Consider the following 11,281-nt stretch of genomic DNA (forward strand, 5'->3'; position numbering starts at 1 on the left):
GAAGTTACAACAGACTTTTATTGAACGGAAAAGGTGGTCATTTAATATATTTTTTTCTTATTTAATAAATAAATACTTATAATTAAACGGAATATTTACAAAAGTTTTATTCTATTTAATAATTATGCCATTCACATTTTAAAAACCATCTAATTTAGTGAGATTTAAAAATGAAACATAAATAATAAAAGTTTTTTAGTAAAAAAAAAAGGTTTGTTCTTTAATTGTTCATTTTCTATTTCTGTCTTAATTAATTATGTATTACATATTATAAATGTACCACATTAAATTCTGCTTTGAAAGTTCAGAAATATTTTTAAAAATATGTTGTACATATATTTTATTTTTATTTTAAAAAAAGAATCAAAATATCACAAATAGTTGTGTCAAAAATACAATGTACATCAACAACTTAATTATAAATTCATAATGTATTTACAATGTAGAGGCCTTGTGAAAGTAGTACATGATAAATTTAAAGCTATTAAATTATTTTCCATGGCTTCCATAGCACACTCTTCTTCCAGAGTTACCCGACCAGTCAAGGCAATCAAACAGAACTATTGCAGTCCACGGAGAATTCAATAATCAATTGTACCTATAAATATTTAGCATTTGAAACACTTGGCAGGTAAGTAATTAAAATTAAAACTATTAGGAGCGATATTCAACCGCCTAATATGCACACTGTAATTACGTATTATAAGGTTGCCGTTGTGTATTGTTGTAACACTGTCTATTAAATTGAAAATTCAATATCTAAATAGTTTTATTGGTATTATTAACTAAACAGTCTTTTTCATCACTTCCATCCGAGCACTCCATGAAGCCATTACAGACCCTTGTGGGGGGGAGGCACTCGCCCAGGGGGCAACGGTGGCCGCGACACTTGTCCACGTGGCGGTGGAAACTCCTGGTCTCCGAGACCTCGAGATCTGCAGATCCCGACCTATTGCTCCACAGAGGAATGTCGTTGGTATGGTCAAAAGACCTGTCGTCGTACAGCTGCATTGTTGTTTGAATCCAGTTGACGTAGTTGGCTACCTTAGTATACACTCCGGGACGGTTTGCTCGAGCGCATCCGTAACCATTGCTCGTTACTCCGAGAAGGTACCACTGGTTATTTTGCTCCTGTTAAATTTTAAAAATAATTATTTAAAATTGAAACCATACAACTTTTTACCAAGAAATTGGGTAGCTCTCTAAAAGTTAAGGAATTCATGTGCGTATATAAAGCTTCTTTTAATTCAAATCAATTGTTTATATCCTATATAACTGAAGCGTAATACTGATCATCTTACCTTCATGTAACAAAAATGATAAAAATACGCTGTGATTGGTGTACCATTGCAGTGTCCTGTGTACCATTAGGTGTGGAAAGGGAGTAGCAATGGATCAGAATTGTTTATATTTATAAAAATAGATTATTATATATTACCTGGCACATGAGGGGCCCCCCGGAGTCTCCCAGGCAGGCGTCCCTTCCCCCTCGGTCATACCCAGCACAAAGCATATCTTCCGTTAGACGGTACAGAGGTTGGAACAAGGTGCGCTTACGACACTCAGCTGTGGATATTACAGGTAACTCCACTTCTTGCAATGTATCAGCTGAAATATTCCATACAAGTTAGCCAACAATGTAGCTACTAGATATTGTTACAATGTACATATGTCATGGGTCTAATCCACTTTTTAATCATAATTTGTGACTACCTACGCTTCAAAGAATCCATATTTTACTGTCATTGGTGTAACTAACACATTGTCCTAGTAGCATTTATTGTCGGCAGATCGGTAGGGCCACCAACAATAAATGCCGCTGGATGAATGTAAATTAAACATTTAACAAATTTGTTCATAGCTTGAAAAATACAAATATGTTTTGTCTGTTTATTTTTATCTAATTTTCACATTAAAAAGTAAAAATAATTATTAATTTTAAGCAATTTATTTTTGATAACAGTTTTATACTCACGGAAAATATTTCCAACTTCAAACAACTGTCCCCAGCCCACAACAGTACACATCCGGTTATTCTCTACTTCATAACCGTGAGGAGGGAGGCATATCGGCCTGACATAGTCACTAAACACCACCTTGTTAGCTGTCTTCAGGAGTGCGATGTCATTAACAAATCCACTGTTAATGTATCCTGGGTGTAAGATGACTGAAGAGATAGGCTGCAATTGTTCATACGGCGAGGCATACGAGGTTCTACGACGGAATGTTCCCAATCTTGCTACCCAAAAATCTTCTTGGGAACTATAGAAACAAAATAGTTTTTTATAACAAATTTTTATTATATTAGGTAAATTTTCATTCTAATGAAACAGGGCCGTGATATTTTTTACCCCTTCCTTGTTTTTTTTTTACAGTTTCTTACTAATTAGGGGCTGTAGAAATGTTTGGACAGGCATTATTGACAATTTCGTGCACACACTAGTGTCATTTATTATTTCTTACATAAAATCAGTCATATATGGCATTATAACTCCGGGATAGTTATTTTATTATTATTTGTTTTGAGTCTTGAAGTCGGGCACACGTAAACATATTATTATGTGTGCTTTAATAATGACAATGTACATATTTATTTATAAGTTGTTGAATACATGTCATGTAACCTTCAGTTTGAATTTCAATTTTTTTTTTCTTCATAAATCTTTTTTCCCATATCATAATATTTTTTTACTGCCTTCTATGAAATATTTCGGTAAAAAAACATTTTCGATCAATATTTTTTCATTTAAATTAATTATGTAATCAAACTAGAGACCTTAAGATAGATTGAAATGATTTGGTCTTTTTTTTCTGAAAATATATTTCAAAAGATTAATGTATCTCACCGGTAGAAGCAGTGTCCCGCTGATATAAGCCACCTGTCAGAAATGAGGTTGGCTCCGCATTGGAAATCTCCTTCCTTGTATAGTGCTGCTTGCCATGGCCACGAGCCCTCTGCAGCATTGGCCCCTCCCACTACCCTGGAATGGCGAGACAACACACTGATCTCAGCCTTCAATCTATATGTTCTCAAATATGTTTGTTCTTTATTATAAAGTTGTAAAATAAACAATTCTAAAAGGCGATAAATACTTTTTTTTCAAAATCTATATTTATTAAATAATTTATATTTTAGTTGGCTCAATGCTTACCAGGTTTTATAGAAATTTTACTCCGTAGAAATTCCTTACAAATTTGTTGGAAAACCAAAATATATTTCGAAAACTTCTCATTTTTCGTATTTTCACATGTTTAAGATTTAGTATGTCAAACTAAAAAAAAATTACCTGGCTTGTTGGGACGCAGCCTGAAGACGAACCCCACACTGCAGGCTCGAGCACACCACACCTGCTACCTGCCCGCGACTGCAGCCGGATTTGCGGAAAGCCAACCCTCCTCTTCCGCCATTAGCCCGGCTTCCGTAGTGGACAGAAAAGTAATGCTTGTCCTCCAATGAGCTGTCCTCTATCACCCGATCAATGCTCTCAAAGTCACTAAAATTAACAATAAACTATTAGGAATTTACTACATACAATAAAATTTTTAAAATACTTAGTTTTTCCATCTTTTTACAGTGTCTTATTGAGCAAAAACTGAGTGAATTAATATCTCATTATACCAAAAATCCTGTGTCATAAAAAGGTTTTGTTTAGTACGTTATACAATAATGCAATTTCTTACGTGTATGTCATTGCTCTACACACTGCTCTCCCGAGGTCTGCAAACTGAAGGCTGCTCTGTGAACGAGCAATTACTTTGTCAAAATTTTGCACGCATAATCTACCCCAACGTCCTTGTTTTTGTATCATGATGTAACCTATGGACAAATTAAAAAAATAAATATTAAAAAATTGTTTCCAATTGAAACACAAAACATTATGGAATTCATGATCTTATGTGTATAAATGTTAATTTATTACCTTGTTTCTTGTACGAGATTTCCTCTGCATCCTTTAGTGATGTAGCCAATGTTACACACTGCCTTTCGTCATCTCCTTGAGGGCAATCCTTAAAGCCATCACATACCTTATCCTTTTCGATGCATTTCCGAGAATTAGCACAAATATACTGTCCAGGAGAGCACCACTCTAGAAACAAACAGTACAAGCTTGCTTACTACATGACATGCACATAGGTGCATTTAAAAATCATGTACATTACACAAGTGAATTATCATATTATGATAGTTTACCATGTTTTGTATTATTATTATTACCACAATTCTGTTCATCAGACAAATCCCAGCAGTCTAGAATACCGTCACATATCTTTCTCAGCAAAAAGTCGGATTTCAAATAATCAGCGCACGTACAGTCTGATTCGTCTTCTCCACTTGGGCAATCTAGTAATCTGTTACAGCGGGCAGTTTCTGGTAAACATTGTCCATTAGAACATTTAACAGTCAGATTGTTGCTCGCACAGTCATCTGAAATAAAAATGTAATATTTTATGAACGTACATCATACATTACAAAGTTTGCTAAGAATTCAGTGATTTGTATATCCACCTTACCAATTTCCTTAATTTGTAAAATCTCTTGTAAGAGCGGGGAGGTCGGTTCGTTATTAAATTTGTTTATCTTCTTTTCGTCATCCTTGAAATTTCCTGGGACCTTGTTAAATGTTTTAGTTAGTATTTTAAAACCTGCATTATTGACCGTATAACTTGAGGATACAGCTTTGGTTGAAATTACTGTCTCATCGGGGACATTTTCGCTACCGAAGAATGTATGATTTTGCGAATCAGTAATTGTCGCAATGTTGGCTAAGTCCTTTAACTTTTGATTAGTTAAAGACTCTTTTGCCATGGAATGGTTGGATTTTATCAACGACATGTTTTTTATTAGGTTTAATATGTCTTCATTTGTCAAAACAATAGGTATCTCTTTATGTTCAACCTTTATACTAGCACTAGTACTAACATCTTGTTCTGGACGATCATTTGATATGACGTCATTTTGTGGCAATCCAGTTGAAGAATACTTTTCAGTTACAGAAGAGTTCTTTGGTAAAAAATCATTATCACTTTCGATGGGTGCTACAAATGAAGGATCAGTTGGTCTCAGCTCATGTTTGTTGGAGTTTTCGAGACCTTTAACTATGGTTTTCACTTTTTCTGCAAGATTAATCGCTTGCGTCGATGGATGAGTTAAAAAAAACTCTGTCGCAGTGGGTAATACAAATGTTTTGTTTTGATTATCAAACAATTTTTCTATTTTATCATAAAAGTTTGTTTCCTCAGAAGGATGCGTTTTAGGTAAACGAAATTTTTCGCTTATGTCTACTTTTCGTGTCTGATCTCTTATTACATGAAAGCGGTTTTGTGTTTTATGATTAATAGTAACATTATTTCCAATATTCACCTCATTAGTGTGGTTTGATAAACTTTGTGTATCATTTTCCATAGAGCTATTTGATCTTAAATTACTGTTTTTAATAGGCTTGGTTGTTGTTGTACTTATAGTATTACCTTTTTTTTTAACATAAGAAGTATCACTATTTCTATCAAGAACAGTGTTATTATTATTATTATTTAGACTATCTTTGTCTACAGTTTTATTATTAGACTGAATATTATTTATAAAGCTTGTCATTTCACTTATAAAGGGAAATGATTTTACATTTGTAAATCCTCGACTTTCATCAAGTTGACTAGGAATTTTTGGACGAGGTCGTAGTGGACGTCCAATACCTGAATTAGATTTAACTGGTAAAAGTGTAGGGATTATTACTGTTGAACTCTGTTGAACCATGGAACCTTCTTTCAAAAGTAATTCTTGTATCGTCATGTCAACTGGCTCTATTGATCCCTGACCATGAATACTAGACTCATCATTTTTCTCATCGATACTATAAATTGGTTCCAACAGATCCTTTGATTTTTCTTCTAACATATTTGTGGGCTTTACATTTGATAAATAATCCGAATGGTCCTGGTTTCCTGGATGTTTTATCCCAGGTTCCATAGATGTGTTTTGTATAGCCAACTTATCTTTGTCATAATTGATTGTTTCTTTGTTCAGATGATCTGTGGGAAGTATTTTTTTCTCGAGTTCACTAGATGCAGGGGGAACAACTGAAGGATTTCTCAAAGATTCGGCAAATTTGCTAAAAATATTTGTAAAATTACGTAAAATATTATTAACATTGTCAAAATTAGAAGTATTAAATTTTTGATCTTCATTTTTTGTTACTACCGCTTGCAGTGTTTCGTTAAATGTTTTAGTAGGATCATTTTTTAATTTTGAAAAATCGTTTCGGGTTTCATTGACTAATTCCCATGTCATTTGATTTTGAACTAAGGTAGGAGTAAGTTTTTCAGAGAAATTATTGTTTTCTAAGTGCAATTCATTTTTTGAGGAACTATCATTTGTTTTATTTTTAATATTGATGGTAGAATTATTATGCTTCCTCACTATGACTCCTCCATTTAAATTGATATATTCGGTGTCTTCTGAATCTGTAAATGGTTTGACATTTATAGATACAGTAGATAACTTATCCTTGAGAGGAACTGTAATTTCTTTATGTGTACTAGTGTCGTTTCTAGTTCCATGTACAACATTTATGGTTGGATTAATTGGTTCTACTGGTTCCAACTTATCATCATCCTGATTAAATATTAACTTGTTGACAGGCAATGGGTGAGGAACTGGATATCGAGATCCTAAAGTTTCTGACTCTTTAATAGTTGTGCTAAACTCTGGCCGGTGGAAGCTAGTGTACACAGGCACTGACAAATAGTCAAATGGACTGAGATTACTTTGAGGTTGATTTTTATTTAGTCCATATCTATGATCGGAATAATCTGACGAAAAAGTATCTTCCCCAAAGCTAGCAGGATATTCATAGTGATTTTTCATTTCTTCTGTTGTAGTTATATCATCTTCTATTTCGTCACTACCGACTCTATCTTCAGCTTCAATATTTACTTGGGGCATTGATGGATTTTTAAGGTTAGCTGTACTGAAAGCATCACCGGGCTGGATGGGTTTCCATGGTTCTTGATCAATATATGTCGGTACTGCAAAAAGGGTGTCCAGTTTTGGGAGTTCAGAAATATTTTCACTATCTCGATTTTCAATTGTCAAGTTTATCTTACTGTCAATCTTTTGTGTTGTCTGAGGAAAATTGTCTTTTAATATTTTGGTGTTTGTTCTTTGTGTTGTACTTGTATCCGAAGTTCCGATTCTCGTTGGTCTTTTTGTTGTGGATTTTGTACTGGTTGCTGATTCTGTGGTTGTAGGTTTTTTAGTTGTAGTGTGAGTTGATGGTTTCATAGATGGTTTTGTTGGCTCTTTGCTAACAGATTCGAGTTTCTTTTTGTTTTCAGTAATATCTGCTTCGGTTTTAGTAATTTGAAAAGACCCTTGAATAACTGGTAATTCATCGACGTTAATCTCAGGTTCCTCGTTTGGACTCGAATGTGGTTTTACTTTAGTACTAGGGGTAGTACTGACTGTGGGTGTCACTGCTGTCTTTCTTATAACTCCCATTCGAGTCTGCAATACTTTTTCTTTGGTGTTAGGAGGCATCGGTAATGGAACCGAAGGTTTATTCTCCGGTGGAATCTCACTAAGCATGTCAGCTTTAAAGGAATGGTCATTATCTCTTTTGATCGATATTGATGCTGGATCCACATTCAGTTGGCGGAGCTGAGAGTTCTTTGTGATTGAATTCTCTACTAAAATATTACTTATAATTTCATCTAGTTCTTCAACAGGTCTAAAAAGGAAATGGAGAAAATTTATCAATAAAATTATAAAAATATAGCAAATTGTGTCATATTATTATTATATTAGTCGTAGGAAATGGGCCTTCTTTAAATGCAGTAATATAATATTATTGATAAAATGTGTCGAATCAAAATAACATGCATATAGGGTCAAGAATCAATCAATTGAATAATACTATACTAATGAGTACTTACACATCCAACTTTCTCCTGTCTAGATATATCCTGAAGAAGGCAGTAAGTTTGTCGGCATTAAACTCCAGCAGCTGTAGCGTCAGCAGGGAGGGCCCCAGGCGAGGGGCGCAGGCGCGTCGGAGGGCCGCCTCTAGGCGGGGCCCACTAGGGGGCACACTGGCGAGGGAGCCTGCCGCCACAGAGCGCCGTAGGCGAAATCGACCCTCATACGCCAAAATTGCTAAATAAATCAAATAAATCGTATTAACCATGTATGAGGCGAAGACAAAGAAGGCAATCTCCATCCTTGCATTGCGCATTGGTCTGAAATGATATGGCGACGGATAAACAGAAAATGGATAGAAAACTTTTGGCAACTTTACTGCAAAGGTTTCGGACCATGATGGCAGTACGTCTTCCCTTTTCGACTTGATATATTTAGTTCCGCAAAAACCACAGCACTCTCATTTACGGTAGAGAACCGAAACCAATACATAATCTATTAATTTAAAATAAGTCAATAATTTACTGATTACCGAATCGCAATAAAATATGATTTATTTATTTACGGACTTACCTATTCAGTCCATTCAACAATGGCAAACACATTTCTTTAGAATACATACAGGTGCAATTGAAATAAAATACAACTGAAGAAAATTAAAGCAAGGATAAAAAATAAAAAAAAAAATACTACCTCAAGACAAGATCTAGTCTATCTTAGTGATTGTTTAAATCTAGAAAGACTAATACCAAAAAAGTCCAGATCTTGTATCGAGTTTACAATGCGACACAATCGGGACATTGGTGCATGCAAGCTAGTTTGTGCTGTGCTGATCAAGGAACGGCACATTATTATTTCGCAACCGGCGGATCGGAACATCAAATGCCACTTGTTACAGTAACGATGGTATATTTGTTAAGCCATTTAGTAAATTAAACATAAATATGGACTCAATGTTATTTCTACGTTTTTTTAGACTTGAGATTTTTAACATTGACTCCATTTCTCCGTAAGTGTAGTCTCCCCTCTCGAGGCCGATCATCCATAATACATTTCTTGGCAAACGATGTTTCACCGATTCGATATATATTCTAAACAAGTGAGCAATATAGTGCATTAACTATGACCATATTAGTAAACAGTGTGTAAAATATGTATAGACAGTAACTTCAAGCGACAAAAATAATAAATTATCCTTGCAATCGAAAGTAGATACTTAAAACACATTTATTGCATATCTTCTATATTATGACCTACTCAAAACGAAAAAAAGTGGAGAATGTAGTCTTAACTTCTAAAGTCTTAACGTTTTAACGATGTATATACTCTAAGGTTTTAACCCACCAAGATTGTAAGTATGTAGGTACTTACAATCAAAAAAGTTTTTTTTACAAATAGGCTGAACAAATATTCCCAATAAATTGACTGTATATTTGTAGAATTAACCTGGATTCCATAATGCCTGTCTAATGTATTAATTTGACTTTACTTTTCTTTGTTGTATTCCTTTTATTGTTTGTTACTGTATTATTATTGTTTTTCGTTATTTAATTTGTGTAAATTGGACATTGTCCGTAAATTTCTAAAATAAAAATAAATAATTATTTTTAAATATTTCGTTTAAATAAATCGTAGAAGTTGTATTTATTGACGGTGAACAATTATGATGCTAGATATCTAAACATTAAAAGGGAAAAAAGAGGAAAGAAGAAAGGAGGAGAGATTAAGTAAGAGAAAGGAGATGTTTCTTCTTTCCTTCCCATCTTCTTTCCTCTCTTCATAGTATTCAAACGTCTCCATTCCTTCCTATCACCCGCTTTCAGCCTTTCTTTATAAAGGGAGGGTGCTATAATAAAATAAAATAAAATATATATTTTTTTTAAAATTATTTTTTTTGTTTGAAGAGCAGAGTTTTAAATTTGCAAAAATAATTATATATTTTTAAATGATTTTCGCTTAGATAGTTTTAAAAATTAATAAATATGCGAAACACATAGACGAAGAGATTTTTTCAATTAAATCATTTGTCTATAAATCTAAAATCCTAAAATGGTTGAAATCCGGTATACCTACCTAGTTGTTTATAAATATTTAGTATTCGCGATGTTATGCGGAGTCATTCATAGTGTTATTTTAAATCAAAACTTCAGAGTGAGACTCCATATTTTATACTCGTTAATTATATTACAAAGTACCCTAGTTCCAAAAAATACGTAAATTTATAAAAAAAATCAATTGGTAAATGATCGTTCGCTTACGCTCTGCTGAATCTGTCCTGAAGGCTCCCATGTAAAGCGCCAGGCCCGCCACGGCGAACACGGCGAGGGCCGCCAGGAGGGCCGCCGTGGCCAGCAGCGCCGAGCAGGGCCGCGCCCCCCGCCGCTTGCTCGCCAGCGGCGCCCCGAGCGGCGCGCCCCACAGGGGCCAGTCTGCGCTGCCCCCGCTGCCGCCGCTGCTGCCGCCGCCCCCGCCCCCACCTCCGCCACCCCCGCGGGAGTACCGGCTGGCGTACGAGGGACCTATCCCGCCGAAGCTATACTCGCTCTGAAAACAAATATTTTGTTTAATTTGCAAAATAAGTAATTTCATACAAATATAGCGGATGAGATAATTATGTTTTAGGAGACCATATTATCATCAACATCCCCTATCCGTACCCGATGGTACATAGGGTACTACATTGGAAAACCAAATACAGCGTACCTTGACCATCTGGTACATGTGTAAGGTTGGTCAGCAGGTACTTCACGAGTTGCCAGAAAGTCTCAGGGAAGCTGGAAGCGTTTGCACTATCAAAATGTTTTGTGTACATTAGGGATATTTATGTTTATGTAATAATTTTTATTTGTAGTATTCTTTAATAATAATTTCGATTTGATAGTAACTACCAGAAAATGTATATACATACACACAATACAAGGCTAGCACAACGTGAAGGCTTGTCAGTACCGAGGTTTGTAAACAAGTATGGCCAAAGAACACTTCATTATATAATTACTTAAATTTTCAATAAGATTCCTAAACAGATCTTTAAAGAAAATGTTGAAGAAACTTTTAAGAAAAAAATAATTAAATGGCTTATATGTAACAAGGCTTTATATTGATTATTATTTTATGCTAACAGTCATCTATTTATTTTTTTGTAAATAAATTTTGTGAAAAAATACGTATGCTTTTAGTTCTTAATAATGTTTATATTATTTTCTAAATTTATATAATTTCTCTAACGTTTTTCTTTGTAAAGGAAAAATAAGAAACCTGCTGACAAGCCGGTTTCGCGATAGAGTGGGTTTCACTATTTTTCCTTTTTATTTTTTTATCTGTTCATGTTTACCTTCTTAAATAAATAAAAATAATATGCATGTTTTC

At 34.5% G+C, this 11,281-nt stretch overlaps 1 protein-coding gene across 2 annotated transcripts; it reads right to left on the reverse strand.

Moving 5' to 3' along the window:
- Positions 1 to 212: 212 nt before the first annotated feature.
- Positions 213 to 10,516, reverse strand: LOC148273950 (uncharacterized). 2 transcript variants are annotated; one of them, XM_088237885.1, is made up of 11 exons: positions 10,171 to 10,516; positions 7,930 to 8,149; positions 4,513 to 7,724; positions 4,217 to 4,426; positions 3,921 to 4,088; positions 3,682 to 3,817; positions 3,288 to 3,494; positions 2,847 to 2,981; positions 1,976 to 2,262; positions 1,439 to 1,608; positions 213 to 1,131 (listed from the first exon to the last, which is right to left on the reverse strand). In XM_088237885.1, the coding sequence occupies exons 1-11, from the start codon at positions 10,499 to 10,501 to the stop codon at positions 760 to 762; spliced, it is 5,448 nt and encodes a 1,815-aa protein (XP_088094011.1). In that variant the 5' UTR covers positions 10,502 to 10,516; the 3' UTR covers positions 213 to 759. The 2 variants fall into 2 exon arrangements, with proteins under 2 accessions (XP_088094011.1, XP_088094010.1); XM_088237884.1 differs by having other exon boundaries at positions 2,847 to 3,002.
- Between the last annotated feature and the right edge of the window lie 765 nt (positions 10,517 to 11,281).

The sequence above is a fragment of the Micrasema longulum genome, unplaced genomic scaffold, assembly GCF_059751315.1.
Source record: "Micrasema longulum isolate JH-2025_06_02 unplaced genomic scaffold, ASM5975131v1 h1tg001798l, whole genome shotgun sequence".
Classification (NCBI taxonomy): Eukaryota; Metazoa; Arthropoda; class Insecta; order Trichoptera; family Brachycentridae; genus Micrasema; species Micrasema longulum.